A 20766-nucleotide genomic window follows, 5' to 3' on the forward strand; every position below is an offset into this window, starting at 1 on the left:
TGTAGCATAAAGGCCTGTGAGTCACTTAAAGCAGTAACTTAGGGCAGCAGAGGGTGTCTGAAACTTCTGCCAGCCCAGATATCTGCTAGGAGCAGACATGATCATTTCTCTCTGGCCGAGATAGATGTGTTGCTGGTCCTAGATGTTCTCTGAGGCTGTCCTGTGCTCACTCAGGTTCCTGAGGTGGATTCAGGTCCTTCCTTTGGCACCTGGACTCAAGGGAATTGAGGCTGGCTCCCTGCCATCTCCTGCTGGGGGCTGTGATGTCCTGGCTGCCTGTGCAGTCAGCAGAGTAAAACTGGGGCTGCTCAGTGCACTCATCTTTGACATCAGAAATGCGTCTGTGGTGGGGTGGGGGCTGTGGTCTGGCACCCCTGCACAGCAGGCTGAATGAATCCCTTCTTTAAATGCAAGTGCCTACAACGTAATTCAGGCTACAGCCCTATGTGCTTCAGGATGCTACAGCTATGAGTGTGTGGGCAGGCAGAGTTTGTCAGCAAGGGAAGCTGGAGGCTCTCTGTTAATGCCAGATGTTATATGAGGGAGAGTGACCCCAAACTGCTGAAAATCTAATCTCCAAAGGAAATGAACCGACCCACGGTGTAATAGAAAATTAAACTTTCTGCAGCAGTCTTGAGTTATGGAGCTTGGGCCACATCTGGTTGCATAAGGAAACAGTATTTCCCCATTGTTTGGTAACTCAAGTCTTTTTGTTGTGACGTGACAGCTAAAAATGAGTGTTATTGCAAAAAGGTTGCTGTAGGGAGCACTGACAACAGGAAGCTAGGTGGCCCCAAGCCCAGTGAGGCTTTGTCATTTTGTACACGTGCTTGTCTTTTTGCATCTTGTCCTGAGCCTCATCATCAGGATTTGGTGGTAGTTGAATTTTCTTGCCTGTTTCTCCAGCACCTCCACACAATGTAAATGTGTAATGTAAATAGTAAATGGCCATTGAAAAAAACAGTTGACTGGAGGAGGGGTGTTATAACACAGAGCCAAAGGGAAATGATAACAGAAAGTCCAAACTCTAAGGATGTCAAAATTTTGTTTCTCTTTTTCTGGGCAAGGTGCAGACCCAACTGTATCCCCTCAGGTGTTGTGGCTGGTGCTAACTTCTCGAGAGAGGTCTTTCTGCTTTCTCATGAAACCTTGTTGCTAAGTTTTTCACCACATCTATTTCTAAATATCTCCTCTCCAAACTCCACTGAGGATGCACGACCCGGGTGCTGCTAATGGGCAAAAACAGCTGTGGGAAACATTAACAAAATGTATTCCTTTCAAAGTGCCACCCACCCTCTTAAAACACACAAGCATTAATATGATTTCTCAAGCACCACTGGCAGTTTACTAATGCTTCCGCTTCTCATTGCTTGTTACAAATGATGAAGATCTCAAAATAGGCACTTGTTATTTCTTCGCTGAATTGAGTTTGATGCATGATTTACAGTTACAAACGCTGTTGAAAATGTTGCTTTTCATTTCTAGGGATTCACAGAGCACATAGATGATAAACCTCTACAGTCAGGTGGATAACCAAAACTAAGGCAACAACAAAAGTGCTTTTCTTCATGTTGTTTCATACCAAATCTGTTTCCTTGGTATTTGTAGCTCTTTTTCATTCTGCGTCCATTAGTAATCCAGAGAAAAAGAATATATAAGTAGATGTGAAAATTGAAATTTAATCCAACTGTTCAGGTATTTGGCTAGAGAAAATGCAATATAGTAACTGAATTACATTCTCAGATAACAAGGTTGTTGGTTAGTTACACATATAATTTGATTCTGGGGCAGAACCTAAGTCCTTTTTTCATCTGACAATGCAAATATCTCCGTGTTTGCAGTGAAATATTTGTGAACTGTGTTCAGATAGAGAGCTATTAGCTGAAATTTATGAATAGTTTTGCATTGCTTAGAAAATGAAGCATTTGTCACTTTTGTTGAATACAATTTGTGAAGCAAAATATTAGGTTAAAGTAATCAAATATACTACTGTAAAGTATTTGTCCAGCTTATAAAGAATGGCTTAGAATAAAGTGCAGTCAGAGGTACTTGGGAAGAGAGCTTACTAGAAATAATAGTCATAGATACAAAGCCAGTTTCTGCTAAGAGTCTCAAAGTACATAGCATATATCAATTTCAAAGGGACTATTTGATACTGTAAGGATTTCAAAACTAGTTCTGAACTCACAGGACTTCTGCCTGTGAGCTCAGAGTGAATAGGTTTAAGGGGCATGTAAGTATAATTTGTAGAACAGAGTCCGAATACTCAAAGCTCTCAATGTCGTGTGACAGACACATGTCGTTGCTTTGTGGAAGGGGCAGAGACCAGTGCAGATATGTCAAATGTCTTGCCTTAAACCTCACCGCAGATCTGATGCAAACCTGAGATTAAAGCCATTAATCCTGATTTTTATTTTCTTACCATTATTGTACTGGCAATCCTAAAGGTGATATTCCTGTTGAACATTGTCCTTCTGCCAATCTTCTGTACTGCTGCAGTGCTTGCCTTTTCAGCACCTGCAGAAGTCCTCCCACGTGCTTTTGTTTGCAGGATTCGGCGTCTGTTCCACTACATTGTCAACCTGCGCTACTTCGAGATGGTCATCCTCATAGTGATAGCCCTCAGCAGCATTGCCCTGGCTGCAGAAGACCCTGTCCAAGCTGAGTCACCGAGGAATGATGTGAGTGCTGCACGGCATGGCCAGAACAAAGTTGTTCTGCTTCTGCCAGCGGTTACACACGTGGCACATCCATCCTCATCTCACGAGGAGAGCACGGTGCACTGGCGAGTGGGTGATCTGGGGGCGAACCTACAATCTATAATAATGATCTAGGATAAGTAGAAAATCTATTCATCTGTGTGTATCGAGCCAAACTCACTTCATGTTATAAGAAGGAGTGTGCCACCTTTCAGGTGGGTGCCCGCCACCCGGTAGCACTGGTCCGTGCAGCAGATAGCTGGGTGTCTGGTCTCAAGCACAACCACAGGAGGACATCGGGCCATTAGGTGGACACCTGAGGGTGTGCAGAGCTGGAAGTTAAGTACAGAAATTGCATTGTGCAGTTGCCTAATTTTGGATCATTTCAATGTGGGTAGCTGTGGTATGTAGCCAGCTCTGAATCTGGTCAGTATGAGCTGTTTCCAGAGGAGGACTGAGGAATCCTGATAGCAGTAATGAGCCGAAGTATCTACAAGCTATCTTTCTTCCTCATCCTTAATAACTGTGCAATGAGCTTTAACAAAAGGATTTTATCACTCTTACATTCGCGATGTTTTTAATAATGCTATCATCAGTTACAGCAGAAAACCCCATACTGCTACACAGATGCCGGCAAATAAGCTCTCTAGGAAAAAGATACTGGAATATTCTGATTTCCAATACCCACTTTGCCTTATTAGTCCTGCCATGTATGCAGGTGTACTGAAGCGGCCCATGGGCAGACTTTGTGCAGTCTAGAAAGGACTGGGAAAAATGTTGGTGTTTAAATTAGATGATTCAAGTGTGTGCCTAAACTATTTGACAGCCTCCCATGGGATGACATTTATCCACTGACACTGGGGCAAGAAGACTATTGCTAGAAGAAACATTTTACACTTTTCTCATGTGCAGATCATTTCAGTGTGTGGTCTAATACTCATTTCTCTTTCCAATTTAGGCTCTGAAATACTTGGATTATATATTTACGGGTGTCTTTACCTTCGAGATGGTGATCAAGGTAGGAATTTTTCCAAAAAAGAAGTGTTTGTGTCCCCTGTCAGATCCACGCTCATCTATTTCTGGGAACCTGCAGAAAGAGGGTGGAGCACGGCAGAGCTTCCTGGGGTGCCTGGGAGGTGTTGGTGATGAAAAAGCTTTAAATCAGGAACAGCACTCAAAAGTAGCCAATGCACAACAGATGCTTCTCTGTAGCTGCCTTCCTAATTTTTTCCAGTCTCACATTTCATGCAGGAAAATAAGGATATCTTTAGTAGCTGTGGTTGTGTAAGAGGCTATGAAATGTGGGTGCGTGATGCAGAAACGTCTGTGCGTGGCTCAGGACACAGGAGCTGATAGACCTTACTGAGACATGTCTGCTTCTTCCCTTTTCCTTTGATGCCGATCAGGAACACTAATTACGGCTGATGCTTGGTTTACCATTTTTTAAAAAGTTGAGCATTCATCTTTGTACTTTGCTTAGCAGAGTTGATGGGCTTAGCTGAAAATGTGGGGCAGTAACTTGACAGAAAGTGTAATTCTAACAAATTTAACAAAATTTATTCTATGTGTAAAGATGGAGTTATTTTTTTACTGTCAGAGCAAGATGCAAAAGAGATGCAGAATAAAAAATATTTAAAGTAAATGATTTTAAAAAGCAAAAACAGATTCTCTCGTTTGCTCAATGGAAGGATTTGAAGCTATCTGAGAAAAGCAACTTTACGTGGGCAGTTGCAGAACTCTCAGAAAGCTGATCAAATCTCTGGCAAGCACTTTCAGGCTCGATTTTTAGAAGATCCTTAGCAGCATTACAAGGAAGACTCAGCCGTGTACAGAAGCGAGCGAGGCCGTGCGCTGAGCAGCAGCCTCAGCGACTGCTCCAGAGTGGGCGTTTTTCTTTGCCGCATTTGGCTGTGGGTCTTCCGTTCTCTCTTTGAGTTTTATTATGTAATATCCTATTCCAAGTGTTAATTACTACAAATCTGGTGGGATTGAGGTAGAATAAACTTAAACTATTTCGATGCTTGACGCGCAGATGGCTGTTCCCATAAACTAATGCAAGTCTGCGCAAAGAACCCTCTATAGCAGATAGTGCTTTTTTCTGTCATGCTTTTGGTTACATTTTATTGGCTTCAGCTTTGGCTTTGCTAAAGCTCTTTGTGCCTAAAGAGACACATAGTACCTCAGTGTTGCCCTGCTGGTTGAACACTGAAGAAGGGTTTGTGAAGGGTCATTTGATCGAGGATGCTTCCTGTACCTCAGTAACACTGGTTTAACACTTTTTTTTTTTTTTTCCACCCCCCCAAAAAAAACCTTCTTCTGATGTGTTTCCCCTGCAGATGATTGACTTGGGGCTGTTACTGCACCCAGGCTCCTATTTCCGTGACCTGTGGAATATCCTGGACTTCATTGTGGTCAGTGGGGCCTTGGTGGCATTTGCCTTCTCGTAAGTACATCTTTCTTAACACCCCAATTTCTAGGAAATAAGCTGCAAGGGAGGCAGGATCACAGCGCAGAGCTAGTTGAAGTGTAGTATTTGTGGCTCCATTTCTCAGCAAAATGTTCAATTTTTACCTTTCATCATCTTAGAGCTGGGGGAAAAAAGCTCTAAATTCATGTTGTAGAATCTCTTGAAAATTCTCCCAGCTTTAGGGTGAGTCTGTCTGCTGTTCATTCAAACGTTGAGCCAAGATTTTTGTGACCTTCTGGCCAACTTCTTTTCAAGGAAGCATTATAACCGTTTGTGGCAGTCTTCTGTCTTCAGGCAATTCTATTTAAAATTGTTCTTACTATGGAAAAACAATTGATGAACTGAGCTGATAGCTCTGTGAACTGTTTACAGAACATTTTTTCTAGCATCATGAATGTTTCTGATTCATATACCTTTGGTATTTCTCCTCCTCCTCTCTCATTCAGTGTATTTGCATTTCCACAGAGTTTCACTTTAAGGCTAATTGCTCCCTCAATCACTGCTCTCTATTTAGGACATTAAATAATGCTCCATGGGGTTCCTTAATGTTGTAAAGGGTTTTGAGCAACATACATAGATGATTCATTTTTACAAAATGAAGATTAGCTTTCAGTTTGAACATTTTTTTTCTCAGAGCAGGCCAGAAGAAGAGCAATGCAGGTTCCTCCAAATTTGTGAGCTCAAAGTAGGACCGAGGAAAGACATTTCCTCCCTGTAGTTCTGGGCCATGGAGTAATCATAGCGCATAAATGTTCCTGAGGAATTCTAGGACTTGACCTGGAAACAGGCTTCGGGACTTGGCCAGTTTAATCTTCTGCTAAATTAGTGTTGAGTAATTACAGTGAATGTTTAGCAGCCCGTGCCCAAAATCTACTCACCTGTTTGTTGACATGATGATTAATGAAGATGAAGAAATTAGCAGTGTTTTACTTGCTAATGAGAAAAAGCATTCACCTTTGTCAGGAAACTGTGAAAGCGTGTCTTGAGTACTTTAGACTGATGGCAATATTTAGGCAGATGGCCGTATCTGCTGCTCTTCCTACGTGCTTTCATGTCACTACCAACGAAAAAAAATGTTACCAGGGTCTCTCTGGTAATGTTGGCCTGGATTTTTTCTCAGGATTTTTTTTTTTTAATTTATTTTCTGAGATGCCAAAGTCCCTTTCACATGATGGCTGTGAGATTTTTGTTTTAGATCTTTTATTCTTCTTAACAAATGCTGGGTAAAAAATATTTCAGCTGCTTTGACTCCTGCCAAGGAACAGATGAGCAGGAGATGGAATTGCTGGTATGGTTTTTGAGCCAGTTGAGGAACATCACCTCTTCCGTGCCACTTTTTCCAAGGAGGATGGATTAAAGATGGATTAGAGAAAGTACACCTGAAGAATGCACAAATTCTTCAATTCTGTGCTTGTATTTTTTATCAGCTGTGACCAGAGCCTTCCTGTATCTGATTAGATGATCAAGGTGTGCAGCGTTTGCTGTCCTTTAGTGGAGGTGACAGTGGCAAATTTTTGAATAGAGACAGGCTTTCTGTGCCTAGTCCTGTGCTGAAGAATTGTTTTGATCTGGGAGCCAGTCATGCCCAACGCAAGCTTTTCAAAGGGAGGCTGCCCTCCCTCTTTGGAGACTTTGTCACTATTCATTAGAAATCAGCTTTCAGAGAGGCTGAGTGCTCTGTTGTAAAGGAAATCTGTTTTGAGATGTAAAGGCTGAAGAGAGAGATAAAAGTCAAATTACATTAGTCACAAGTATTAGTGTGCAAAGCATTATTGCTCCAGTCTGTGATTCACTGAAAATTTCCCTTTTGCCATTAGGAATTCAAACCTTGAAGACAGACTGGGGAAGGGGCAGTAGGTAAACCCTTCAGAGCAGCTTTGTTCTGCAAGAGCAAACATTGGGGCTTGCATCTAAAACATCTTCTCTTTAAACAAAATTTTCTTTTGGACAAGTTATTGATTAAAATTAATAATTTTTAATCCTTCTGAGTTGTTTTGTGCTCAGGTTTCCCATTGCTCACGTTGGGCCATGAATATCTAACAGCCCCTCATCAGCCTCTAAATAAATTACTTGTACATCCCCTGACTGTGCTTCATAATAGCATGCCCCAAGCTGTTTCTATTTTACATGCTCTTTGAGCAATTATTGAGCAGGGATTTACAGAAGGGAATGAATAAAACCTGTCTGCCTATTTACTATCTCACAGATTAAAGTGAGTCAAACCTATTTCTGAGGCTCGGAAAATTTTGAATTTCTTATTATGATTCTAACTGCTGCTGCGTGCCCATACTTCAGCTGGCAGCAAGTGTTGACATCCAATTCAGAGAATCCTCGTGGTATCTCTTGTCTAATCTGAAAGCAGGAAATCCAGTCATTCGTAGGAGATGACTTGCTCTCTGTTCCCACCACTCCAGTTATGAATACTAACAAGTCTCAGGCTGTACAGATAAGAGTGGGGTAGATAGTCATGTCCTTAGCTCAACTGCATTGTTTGGTTAAGCCAGATAGATGCACTGACCCTGCTGAATTTTGATAATCCTGAAAATGAGCTTTTGGAGAAAAAAAAAAGGGTAATCTCCATTGGTTAGTGTTTTTTTTTTGATAGCAAATACTAGAGTCCTGTCACTCATCACCTGTTACTGTAAAAATGTATTTAATGTGGCTGTGAGTAGTTTCTGTTTGCAAGAATATGTGATTGCCACTCAGTCCGTGTGACTTAACTCGTGCACGTTCTTGACCTGGTGGCTGTCCAGTAAAGGTGGTGTGGTTTACCTTCCTGATGAACAGATGTGTCCCTGAAAACCTAGGGAAAACAGACCTCCCTGAAACCCTTCCATCTGGAATACCCCAACAGCCTGTTTGTTTAGCCGTATGGGTTGGTATCTGACTGCTGCAAGGTACATAACATTAATCTCAGCCTTTCAAAGCAGCCTGCCTTCTGCCTGCAGCTCTAGAAGCTCTTCTGTGCTTGACTGTAGTTCAAACAACTTTGAAAGCAAGATCCCCAGTGAGATGCTAGAAAGATTACTAATACTGATGATGATGATAAAATAATGTCCTCCATTTAGCAATGCATTTCAAAGGGAAATACCTTTCCTTTTCTGCAGATGAACATTCCACAAAAATACAGGCGTATTGTAGTCTTTAGGGAAATAGAAGAGCTTAAAGCAAGCAAGTAAATTTGTCATCAAAATTTACCAGCCCCAGGTGTAAATTCCATTTGTTCCATAGGAATAGCTGATGAATAGGAGCAAAGAGATTGCAGTTCTACATTTTCAACACCAGAAAGGTGTTGAGATGCTTTTCTATGTTGAGATGCATAGAATTTCACACTATTTCTTAGAAAAATGAAACGGCATTTGCCAAGCAACCAAAGTTATTACCTCCCGAAGTGTCAGTAGGGTGAAGGCACATTTGCCCTGCCTGCTTGTCAGTAGAAGGGCTGATGCTCTGCGGGGGGATGTGTGGGTACATGCTGTATAGCCAGTCTGTTGCTTCCTCACTTGTTGATTTTTATGAACACTGAGCTGGTGGGTGCGGGATGGGATGGGATTCTCTGCCAGCACGTGTCTGCAGGTGCATGGGGTGCACTGTATAGCCTTATGTTTGTCATTGACTCTGCTCTTTCTTTGTCTTCTTCTTGCTGGAATCTCTCTCTAGGAGTTTCATGGGGTAATATGTTATTCCTGTATCTTGCTGCACTGTTATGCCTGTCAAATATGTGTACACACACTTGCCACTGTGGAAATGAACCATGTTACACCCATTACATCGACTCCTTTGTCACATTATTCAGTGAAATGTAGTTTTCCTCAACAGTTCTCATTCATTCCAATTTCCTTTACCCAGAGGAGAAAAGCAGACTAGAAAGCCAGGTGACAAGTGTTGCATTTGACCAGAAATTCAGCAGCTATGATAAACAGATGTATTTGCACCAAAAAAGATTTGAGGGAATGATTTAGTAGCTATATGCGTGAGTTGCAGCTCACAAAAATCTTAATAACTAGTTTTAAAGAAGTGAAATTATTCTCATTTAGAGGCTCGGTGGTCTAAACTGTGCTAGTGCTGTAGGTTTCAGGCTTGGCTTTGTGCAGGGTGGGCAACGTGACCCAGCCCTAGCTGTCAGCCCCTGGTGTGGAAACAAAGCAGGAGAGCTGCTGGGAAGGTGGCAGGGATGATTCTTAGGAGGAGGTAGGAGAAGCAGGGCTTTGCCACCTACAGGAGGTGGCTGCTGGGTTGGTGGCCCAGATGGGACGTGGTGGTGCCACGCAGCAGCCCCTGCAGGGCAGGAGCTGGGGTGGGCTCCTCTGCAGCAGCCCACCGAGAGATGAGATGGAAAAGATGCAAAGAAAAAGGCTTTTGAGATCCAAGATATTGGGTACTCCTTTCTGTCTTCTGCCTAGGGCTCCGGCTCCTTGGGCCCCTTGGGAGAAGGCAGCTTTGTGCCGGGGCAGGGCTGGGTGCCCTTGTTTGCCATCGCTGGAGGAATTTGCTCTGCCTGGGGAGTTCAGGCAGCTGCAGGAGGCGGTGGCTCCACCCTGCTCTGAATATTTGATGGTGTGGCTCTGAGAGGCCCCTGTGCGTGAAATCAGAGCTGCTCGCAAGAGCAACAGAAACAAGAAGCTTCCGCTTTATAGAGCAATTAATTTTTTAAAGGATCGTTTATTTATTAAAGGGGAAAAGGCCACACAAAGCTTTTTAAATATTTTTAATGTTTTAAATAACTGAGCTGTAAACTGCCCCAGGAAAGACTGAAGCAGCCTAATGCAACCTGAATTGACCCAATGTAATGTTTTTCTTTTTTTTTTTTTTTCTTCCAGTCACTGGGGTTCTGTTTGCTGTCTGTCCTTCTCCTGCTTGCTCTTCTGTAGATCTTCTGAATTCGCTAGTTGTTATTCTGCTGTTCACCTAAGGGCAGAATCTTTTCCTTCCACATCAATTTATTTTTGTGGTATGAAATATGCAGCTGGGACTGCTCTGGTCAACGTGTGCTCGTATGCAGCTTTTGACTGAGTCTTAGTTCCATCTGGACCTTTTATTTTAGGATACTGGCTTTGTACTAGAGGGGTGTAAAAAAAACAATAGTGACAGAGGGGTCTCTTACAAACACCAAAACCAATTCTTAAGCTTTTATTTGACAGGCTGAAATAGTTGCAAAAATTGCATTTCATCAAAGTGCAGTTTGCATTGCTCTGGTTCAAAGTCCCAGTTCTTCAGAAGAGCTTTCTCTTATAGCAAGACTCTTAGAGGATTTTTCAGGATCCTCTATATGACTTAGATCATAAATCCCATTAACATTTAATCAGCTCATGCTCTTTATTTGCTTATGTGCCTGAAAGAAGAAGAAGGAAAAAAAAAAAAAAAAAGAAAAGAAAATTCTTAGTGTTCTTCATTGAGGCAGAAGGAATTTCCTGGGACTGGAGCTGTCTTCCTCCCACCTCCCAGCTCTCGGTGCAGTCTGCACGCCTCCCTGGGCAAGGGAAAAGCAGCTTCCTCTGTCATATAGCAGGATTTACTCTGCTCCATCTATTCACTAGTCCCCAGAAGGTTGGATTAACCTTCCTGCACTGTTAAATCTACAGAGGTTACTGCTCCAGGCTTGGGGCAAGCCCTCTAAGACCTCAGCTGTCCCTTCAGAGCCAAGAAGCATCACTGTTCCCATCCCAAACTCCACCTCCAGCAGGCCTGACTGGTACAATTGCTATTTAACACAAATGCACGGTAGCATAGCAAAGAGGTTTTTAGACCTCCTGGAATCAAGAGTACTAGAAGACACAGTGCAGAAACTGTGTGTGTCTGCCTGGAACCAGATGCAGGCTGTCAAAGCTTATTAGTTCAAGTGATACCTGCAAGTGGCTGTGCTGCTAATCCGAGCTGTGAGGGTATCTGCAAACCAGAAACATGGCCATAAATGATCAAGAATTTACTATATGTCTGAGCCAAGGTGCCCTTTCCTTCTACTTAATGCCTTTGTTTTCTCCTGCTACCCCAACCACATGTCCCTCAACCCTCTCACCTTTGCTTTTCTCTCACTCCTGCATCCCCCAGACCCTACTTCTTCACCCCCTTCTGCTCTGCCTTCTTCACCCAGTAAAACCCCAAGTCTTGGACCACACAGAGTGCCCGGATCAATTTTCTTGGCCTTCCAGGGGGACAGGGAGCAGCCAAGGTGATGGCCATGGGCTGGGTGACCAGGTGCTGTCTCCTCCCTGCTGACCTGTTTCCACTTCTGCTCTATATAATGGTTCTGCATAGTTAAACCAGTCCTGTAAGTCTGTATTAGTACAACCAACTGGACTTGCAGGCATGCGAGCAGGCACCTTCCATCTGCAGCTGCTGAAAATGGCCCTAAAGCACCCCTGAAAGACCAGGCAGGGGGACGAGAGGTAAAGGTCCCTCCTGCTCCTCCTCTACTCCATTTCTGTTCTGCCAAGGAAGCTTGTGTTCAACATATAGGTCATTGGGATGTATCCTATGGTCCTCAAAAACTCCCTGTGTCTCACTTCCAATTGCATTTCAGGGCAGCAGCAGTTACTGATAATTGGAAAAAGAGTCTGGACATGAGACAGGAATGCATGTTTGTAGGTTGCAGATTCCAGTCCAGTATTTGTACTGATTAAAACAGTCTTAGCATTGAGTTGTTAGTCTTCTGTAAGCAGATAAATCACAAAAAGCCACGTTCCAGGGCTCAAAGAGGTCGGTCAGGAATTAAATCAGGTTGTTTCTTCCCCTCTCGGGGCTTCTCTTTTAGCACAGCACAGAGAGCTGGCTGCTAACAGGGGCTGGGGGAGCTTTCAGCCCGCTCCCAGCACATACCTCTTATGGGTCTCTAGGGTTGTTTGTGTTTTTATTGCTTTCTTGTTGGAGAAAAGAAACTTTATTTAGCAAACCAAAGAGTGTAGGATAGGTATATCAACATCTGCTCAACATGTTATCCATTCCCACCCGTGTTACTCCAGTAGAGTCTCAGACCCAGTCTATGGTCATGAATAAATTGCTGTTAAAGATTTCCATCCCATTTTTCACTTCATACTAAATGAAGGGGAATGCCATTGTTTTGCTGTTGGATTGGAAGACGATGTGACTGTGTCTTGGTGTGTGTTGGGGAATAATTATTTTTCATTTATTTTGGAAGTGCACGAGGAAAGGAACTCTGTCCTTCCCTAAACCTTTTTAATGGAAACGAGAGGAATGGTCTCATGTCTTGCACACACACAAACTAAAAACAAAATGTGACTTACAGCATCTGCATGCGTAAGTGGGAAGTTGTCCTAGCACTGCTCCAGGCATGTAATATGCCATCATATTACATGGTCCAGCATGGGTTTGGTAGCATGTCTTCCAAAAGAGACCTGAGGACGAGGGTATGGGCACACAGAGCGCTGCCCCTCTCCCAAGGGCTCCGGTTCCCTCCGGTCACTGCCTGCCTGTCCAGACACCACTTCCCTGCCGGAGAAGTGCAAGAAGCACAGAGAAACATCCTCCTGTCTCATCGAGGTGCCTGGGGCAGGATGGGTGCCACGTGTGACCTTCTTCCTTCTCCTGCCCGTGGCTGGGGTGGACGCACTGAGCCTCCTCCCCCAGTGCCTTCAGCCCATGTGCGTGGCTGCCCCGGCCGTGGCTCTTGCCTGGGTGGGTAAAGAGGCCTCTGGTTCCCTGGGGACACTCAGGGAAATGAGCTGTGGCTGGAGAGCCCGAGGGGCTCAAAGGGCAAGGTCCATGTCCTGCCCAAGCGTCCCTTCTGCGTGGTGGCGAACGCGTCCCAGGTGGGCGCTCATCTGTGGTCCTGGCTAGTACTCGGCATCCGTGGTGAGGCTGGCACCCACACCTGTGAGAAAACTGGTTCTCTCCAGGTGTTTTTCTTCATGGCCTAAGGTCCAAACTATTCTTTCTGTTTTCTTGTACCCTCTATACCTTGCAGAGGAACCAAAGGCAAGGACATCAACACAATCAAGTCGCTGCGAGTTCTGCGGGTCCTAAGACCACTGAAGACCATTAAACGGCTGCCAAAACTAAAGGTTAGAGAATAACCTCAAATATTTCTTTCTCTGGAGGTTGGCAACTGATCCAAATGGAAGCTGATGGGGTAAACTTCATCCAAGTTATTTCTGTTCCTTTTATTTTGTTGCAATTAATCTCTTTGCCAGATTTGTAAAAATAGCCGTGCAGATGTTTAGCAAATGTCAAACACTTGTTTCTTTTGCAAACATTGTATGCAATTTTATGAATTATTGCAAATCCACATTAAGAAATCAAAGTCCCCAAAAAAGAAAGAAAAAAAAAAAGCAAATAAATTAAATTACAGTTTGTACATGTGATGCTCCTACAAATGATACATGAGAAAATAGGCTTTGGAATCTTTGACTTTCACTACAGAGCTTAATATGAATATTGCAAGATTTTCCACAGCCTTTCTAAGGAGAAATGTCATTGCTGTATGAGGAGTTTTAATCTGTTCATCTTTTCTATTAAAGAATATATAGCGCGGGGGCTTATAGCAGGACCCTTTCATCTCTAGAATGCTAAGTGACAAAGTAAAATAAATGTAATGGCCTGTGGTTACTTATTCAGCACCATTTCAGGAACGCTTTGAGATAGAGCCAGCCCTGGAAGCAGAGGGTGGAAGGAGTTACAAAATGTAATCATTTCTGAGTTTTGGAGCTCTGTTATAGAACGTCTTCGTGTGTCAGCAGCGCTTTCAGGCTCCTTTCTGTGGGAGATAGGGGAGAAGCAAAGGGTGCTGGTGCAGTGGTGAAGCGAAGTCTGACAATTCCTCTTTTCACATAATGCTACGTAAAAATCAGGGTTACTTATTATACAGATTTGCCTTTGTCCTTACCCGCAATTCATGCCTAACTAATTTTCATTTCATGCATTTTTATGCGTACTAAATTTACCTCACAAGATAAGGAAGAGTAATGTTGAACAATGTAGAAAATGGTCTTTATTTGTTTAGAAATCTGAAATGCACAGTTCTTGGGTTGTGCAACAGTCGACAGCAGCTCTGCCTTATTGCAGAACACGACGTTTGCTTTTTATTGAATGCCTTCCTTATTTTCAAGTCATTTTACGGAGTAATTTTACCATTTCTAAAGAAGAATTCAGAAATCTCTATGAAGCAGAAGTCATATTCACATGGTTTGTGTTCAAAATACTTTTTCTTTTTTTTTTCCTGGATATGATCTTGTATGCAACAATCAGCAAGATTAATAGGGTGATTAGAGATGCTTCCAGTGTTTTAATTTTGGGTTTCTGGGTTGCATCAGGAGTGTAATTCTGGGAATTATTCACTGCCATTCAGAGAAACAGAAACACTATTGTACAAACCCTGTGCTTAGGCAGTACCACAGCTCCATTTCTATTATGACAGACTTCGCGGACTAAAATTAAACTGCAAATTACTTGTAACAGTGAATCAGTGACTAATAACTAAATAATAAATGTATTTGAGAAGTTATTCGTGAGGAGTTCAGAAGTGACATATGCTGACTAGATTATTCACACTTGATTTTGGTAGACACTTCATTAGAAAGAAATATTGTTCAAAGCATTTGATTGTTTTGCATCTGGTGTATTTTTCTTATTATTCAAACAGTTCAAATAACAGTCAATGAGGAACATATTTGATGAGGTTTTTCCCTATTCACTGTGAATAAATTAAACACAAGTAAATTTTTCATTTCATAATTGGTCATGGGAATATTTGCTTAGGACTAATATTTCTCTGTCTTGATGAATTTTACGGGCAGCACCAGAGAATTCGGTGGCACACCAAACCCACCAAGAAAGCAGGAGCTGTAGGAAGCCAGAATTATTTCCCACAGCGAGCATGCACCAAACATGTGCTGTGCAAGTCAATGAAACCACACGTGGGTTATGTGTTGGGTAACTACTCCCACGTGCAGGTAGATGCTAGGTGCCGGGTAATGCCCTCTGCCTTCCTCGCAGCCCCCTAACCTTGTTCCCATCCCCAGGCCGTCTTTGACTGCGTGGTGAATTCCCTGAAGAATGTCCTCAACATCCTCATAGTCTACATGCTCTTCATGTTCATTTTTGCCGTCATTGCTGTGCAGCTCTTCAAAGGCAGATTCTTCTACTGCACTGATGAGTCGAAGGAGCTGGAGAAGGACTGCAGGTATGGCTGGGCAGGGGCTGTGGAGGGAGCCTGAGGTTCCTCTGGCACCAGTAGCTGTTGTTTTAATACCTTCACCATTCCTGGTGGTGGTGATCTAGTGAATGGTTACTTGAATGCATGAACGATACAGGGGAGAAAGCTCCTTCTCCCAGCAAGAGCTGGGTGTGAATTGAAGGTAAAGCACACCTTGGGAGGGGTGGCATGACTCCTCTTTCTACCTGCTGCCTGTTTTCTCACAGCTTGTGCAAATTAAGAAAACAGAATGAATAAATAATCAAAAGTGAGTCAGTAGGAAGTTAAGGAACTCCTAATTAGCTAGAAAAAAGGACTGCATTTGAATATCTTAAGAGCCCTATCATGCTTTGTCCTTGGCAGCAGACTGTGGAGGTGTGCTGCTCCCCGCAGCAGGTGGCTTCCTCACTTGCCTTTTTCCTTGTCACCCAAACTGCATCCTCAGCACTGCCTGGGGCTGCCTGTCTGTCCGTCCATCCATCTCCCCTTGGTGTCCCTGCAGCGTGGGGCAGCAGCATGACTGCTCTCACTGCAGCTCTGCCTTGCAATAGAGCTAATGCACTGCAGAAAAGTGTGAAATTATAGAAGAATGTAGGGTGGTGAAGAACTCTCCAGATACCAGGTCCAAGCTCCTGTCTCTCAAAGCAGGACCAATTCTGAAGTTATACACAGCCTTCAGGTAGGAACCAGAGGCCACTCCCCATCAAACAGTAGAGTTTTCTGTAAAGTCAGACAGCTTGGGGCCAGCATGCCGTTAGCTGTCAGCTTTGTCCAGCAAATGAATGTCTTGATGACATTTATTTAATTTCTAAACGTCAGACCCAGTTCCTGAGGCTCCCCTAAACTTTGCTTGTGTTCCCTATCTTTGGGCAGCCTGGCCTGGTGGGAAGTGCTTGGAACCAGATGATATTTAAGGTCCCTTCCAACCCAAACCATTTGATGAATCTACAAACCTAGGGGCTGCGCGTGGTCAGACCCTGCTGTGCTGTACCCCAGTACAGCAGGGTCTCGTTGAGCCATAGCATGTGGCTGTTTTGGTTTAACTCTCCCTTTTGGTCTGAACCTCTGTTGTTCCTAGGGGTCAGTACCTTGACTATGAAAAAAATGAGGTGGAGGCACAGCCCAGGGAATGGAAAAAGTACGAGTTCCACTACGACAACGTGCTGTGGGCTCTGCTGACGCTTTTCACCGTCTCCACGGGAGAAGGGTGGCCAACGTGAGTACGTGGGGCTGGCGGGGTCAGGTGCTGCAGGGGTAGCAGCAGCTTTCCATGCTGAGGGACACGTCAAGGGCAGGTGACCTGTGGAATAGGAACAGTTTTATCAGCCAAGGTTTGACTTCCCCTTTTGTCATTCGTGGGTGAGTCAGCGGGCAGCATCTTGCCTTTTTCTTGGTGCTCCTCTGAGCTTGCACACTGATGCCGAGGAGGCTTTCAGTGCTGACTAGCCTGCTTGCTCCTGTCTCCTAGCTTTGTGCACCTTTCTTGAGTGTAAAATTTGTAATGGAAATATAAGAAAATTAAGGGAAAAAGTATTGTGACCTATGCTGAAAGTATACTGGGTATTTGAGCCTCCAGACTGTTCAGCATATGACTTTATTTTGGCAGGCGTTTCTGCTGGGACTGCAGTTCATGGCTGGGGTGTCTCCATGGCAGGACTTCCTCGTCCTCCACATTCAGTTATTTAATAAAATAGAGAATAAAACTTAGAGTATCAGCATGTCCTTTCCAAACCCCCGCTGTTCCCCTGGATATTCAGAGATCATCAGTACCTTTCTTTTCCCACCCATATTTTATTCATATTGACCAGAGCAGAAGAGAAGCCAGATCTAACGGTATCCTCTCCCCCTCACTTGGATATGTGGATCTGTACGTAACAGATGGCAATCATTCATCAGAATGGTGAAAACAGAGAAGGTTTCCCTAAAATATCCTCAAGGAGAACTTCTTCCCAGCCACTAAGATGGGAATGAATTTGACCTGAGCATATGTGGGAAAACCCTCTGTGCGAGTGAAGGCCAGCGAGCGACTGTAGGGGTGTCATTGGTGCTTCTCACTGATTCCACTGACATTTCTTCTCTCTCTGCGCTTGCTTGCAGTGTATTGAAGCATTCAGTGGATGCTACCTACGAGGAACAGGGTCCCAGCCCTGGCTACCGAATGGAAATGTCTATCTTTTACGTGGTGTATTTTGTTGTCTTCCCTTTTTTCTTTGTGAACATCTTTGTGGCGTTAATCATCATCACCTTCCAAGAGCAAGGAGATAAAGTGATGTCAGAATGCAGCCTAGAGAAAAACGAGGTACCCACGTCTTATGAATTGAGCCACTGTGGGTGTAAGCACCTGGGGGTCCAGAGCTCCTCAACACTGAGGGGAGTTCACTCCTCATCTCTCCTGCAGCAGGAAGGGCTTCAGAAAGTCTGGTATGATGTGCTGAATGTAGGGCCTAGAGAATAGGCACCAAGCCTCTTGGAAATTTTCATATTTTGCATTGAAACAAAACCAGGGAGAGTCCCCAGCTGCTGCCCTTGAGCTAAGCAGTACCCATATCCCTCTGGATCACACCTCCACTTCCAAGTGGAGATAGCGTTGCGTGTTAGCTCAGGCACGCATGTGCAAAAGGAGGCAGAAGTGCTTGGTGTGAGAGGGGCTGCTCGTCAGAAATCAAAGTGAAATGCAGTTGCTGCTGCTCCCCAGTGGAAAGCTGCTCTCACCAGGCTTTTTTTTTGCCTGGCTGAGACAGCATCCTCCTGCCAGCAGCCAAAAGGAGATTCCTTAAGAAGAGCATAAGAATGGGGCAAGTAAGCACAATGCTTTTGTTTAACACTGTAGCAAATGCAACCATTTTCAGCTTAGGGACCTCCTGAATTGGACGTGGTATCTCTGTAGTTAACAGCATCCATCTATCGTTCTTCCACAGACATATCCAGTTTCCTCAAGAACCCAGGCAAAATTTTAGCATTTGCAAAATCCTTTGTCTGGGGTCATTTGGCTTCAACTACCTGTTGTGCAGAAAAAAAATCTCTCTTTGTTCATTTTGAAACTAAAGCTTGATTTTTGATTAAAAGAGTTGACTTTTAATCAGTTACTCAGTGTTTCAATTATTTGTCTGTTTAAACAAAAAGTCCAAAATAAAGTAGAATATTTTGAGATAATTTACCCGCATTTTTTTCAGCTGGGAAGAAAGTTTTCGTCTTGAGATTTGCAGTATGACAAAATTTGAGATTTTGAATTTTTATCTCAATCCAAGATGAGAAAATGTTCCAGAATCAAAGCTTCCTGTGGGTAGAAATAAATTTTAAAGCACTTTTCTACTTAAAAAAATGTGAACAGAATTTGCCAAGGGTATCTTTGAGAGTAGAGCCTGTAATTCTTTTTGGGTAATTTACTGATTGAGTTCAGTTCACATTTCATAGAAATTATTAGGTGGAGAGGTTTTTCTGTGTGTGAGGACACACCTGAGCTTCACTATACTTTTGTTTTAAACACAGCATCTTCACCAGTCCTCCAGTTTCTGGAATTCTGTGTCAGGCAGATTGTTTTCTGAAGCAAGCCCATGAATTTAAAACTTATTTCCTTAAGCAGGAAGGGATTGGGATCCACCGGGTGGTGAACAGGGTTGCGGGAGGCTACAGGAATGCTGTGAGGTTTGGGATTTCCATGAGTGTCCGGGAGTGATCACAGTTTGGGGCTGGTGTGCTGCATTTCACAGTAGTATTCAGTACTTGCATCGTGTGTCGGAAAGGCTTAGAAATGTCATCCTCTACTACGTGCTCCACTCCCAGCAATAACCTGACTGATGGAGACTGTCAGCCCTTTTTTTGTATTCTTCTCATCCCATTTCTGTTTTGTAGAGGGCCTGCATAGACTTCGCCATAAGTGCCAAGCCGCTGACCCGCTACATGCCTCAGAACAAGCAATCTTTTCAGTACAAGATGTGGAAATTTGTGGTGTCCCCTCCCTTTGAGTACTTTATCATGGTCATGATTGCTCTCAATACTATTGTTCTCATGATGAAGGTTAGTGGGCTGTTACTGAATCTTTGCAATTTCGGGCTAGAAAATACGGTGTTTGCTGTGGAGGTTTTGTGCTCTCATCTGGGGGTTTTGGCAGGAATATTGCCACTTCTGATCTCCACTTCTGATCTTCCTCATGTTGGTTTTAGAGGCCATGGGGGATTTCTTCCCTCCCCAGAGGGAGGTGGTTTGGTTGTGATCAGACCCTGTGAGTGGGAACTGGACTCAGCCCGTGCTTCCTGCACAGAGCAGGTTCGCTCCCTGGGTGTGCTCTAAATCCAGCTGTGCCAGGGAGATTGCTCAAGTTTGTGTCAGGCTTTGGGGACAAGATCCACAGTCCGTAGAAGTACAAGATGTGGGTGTCTGGTTATTGCAGATTATCTCCCCTCCTAACCGTTGTCTAGCTTAGAGTATTTCACAATCAAGTGGTCACCACCTTCTTAGGGTCTGCTGGAATTAAACACAGTTCTGCACTTGTTCTCTGGTTTTGGAAAACACCCTTCCTCCCCTCTGGTCCATGACGTGCTTGCAGGGAGATGTACAGAGCAGCAGGATCCCAGTCCCGGGGGTAACCCCAGCTGTAGTCAATGCTGTGATTCTGGCCTGGCATGCATACCCAAAGTCTTCTTGTTCCTACCCAAAGTCTTGCTTTTAAAGCAAGTACTGAACCTGGCACTAGAATAGGCAGGAACCTTGCGATACAGCCAGGAAGGTTTTACTCTGCCATCATAAAGGATCTTTCAGTAACATCCTTTCTTCCATCCTGGTTTAGTTCTATGATGCTCCAGAAGCGTATGAAGAAATGTTGAAATGCCTGAATATTGTGTTTACGTCCATGTTTTCAATGGAATGTGTGCTGAAGATCATTGCCTTTGGTGTGCTGGTATGTGCCTTCCTCATTTATTTTCAACTGTTTCTACGTGAAATGCTTCTATTTCATGATGTACATTTAAAAACAAGCAAACAAACAAACAAAAAAAAACGTCTTGCAAAGAGATAATAACCCCTGGATCCCTCTATCCCCTTTGTGTTCTCATTTGGCAGAATTATTTCCGAGATGCCTGGAATGTCTTTGATTTTGTAACAGTGTTGGGAAGTATTACTGATATTTTAGTAACAGAGATTGCGGTAAGTACAGTTTGCATAATTTGCTTCATTTACCAACAAAGCTGTACCCTGTCGAGACATTGCACCTTTTCCCCACCAGCCCTCTTGCTGCCTCGGGGACCCACAGTGTGACAGGGTCCCTGGGTGCCCTGGCAGCCTGTTTCCATCAGCTCTGCTCTTTCCACAGAGACGAGCACTGCTGGCTGCCCCAAAGCCTCTCGTGCCAAAAGCTCTGATGAGAACAACAGTGCTGGTGACTCTGCCAGGAAGCAGGCTCTATTTCTCCTTCAGGAAAAGGCTCCGACCCTGAGCCATTTTTTGCTTATTAATGG

At 43.8% G+C, this 20766-nt stretch overlaps 1 protein-coding gene across 2 annotated transcripts in view; it reads left to right on the forward strand.

Annotated features, from left to right (window-relative positions):
- Positions 1-20766, forward strand: part of CACNA1B (calcium voltage-gated channel subunit alpha1 B) — a 299175-nt gene that overhangs the window by 229724 nt on the left and 48685 nt on the right. For both annotated transcript variants that reach the window (XM_068656842.1, XM_068656844.1), the window contains 10 exons: positions 2552-2681; positions 3658-3717; positions 5036-5142; positions 13088-13184; positions 15141-15301; positions 16392-16529; positions 17411-17612; positions 19166-19330; positions 20100-20210; positions 20372-20455. In XM_068656842.1, the coding sequence (XP_068512943.1) occupies positions 2552-2681; positions 3658-3717; positions 5036-5142; positions 13088-13184; positions 15141-15301; positions 16392-16529; positions 17411-17612; positions 19166-19330; positions 20100-20210; positions 20372-20455 (1255 nt within the window). The remainder of the gene's footprint in view (positions 1-2551; positions 2682-3657; positions 3718-5035; positions 5143-13087; positions 13185-15140; positions 15302-16391; positions 16530-17410; positions 17613-19165; positions 19331-20099; positions 20211-20371; positions 20456-20766) is intronic.

This window comes from Anas acuta, chromosome 20 (assembly GCF_963932015.1).
Source record: "Anas acuta chromosome 20, bAnaAcu1.1, whole genome shotgun sequence".
Taxonomy (NCBI): Eukaryota; Metazoa; Chordata; class Aves; order Anseriformes; family Anatidae; genus Anas; species Anas acuta.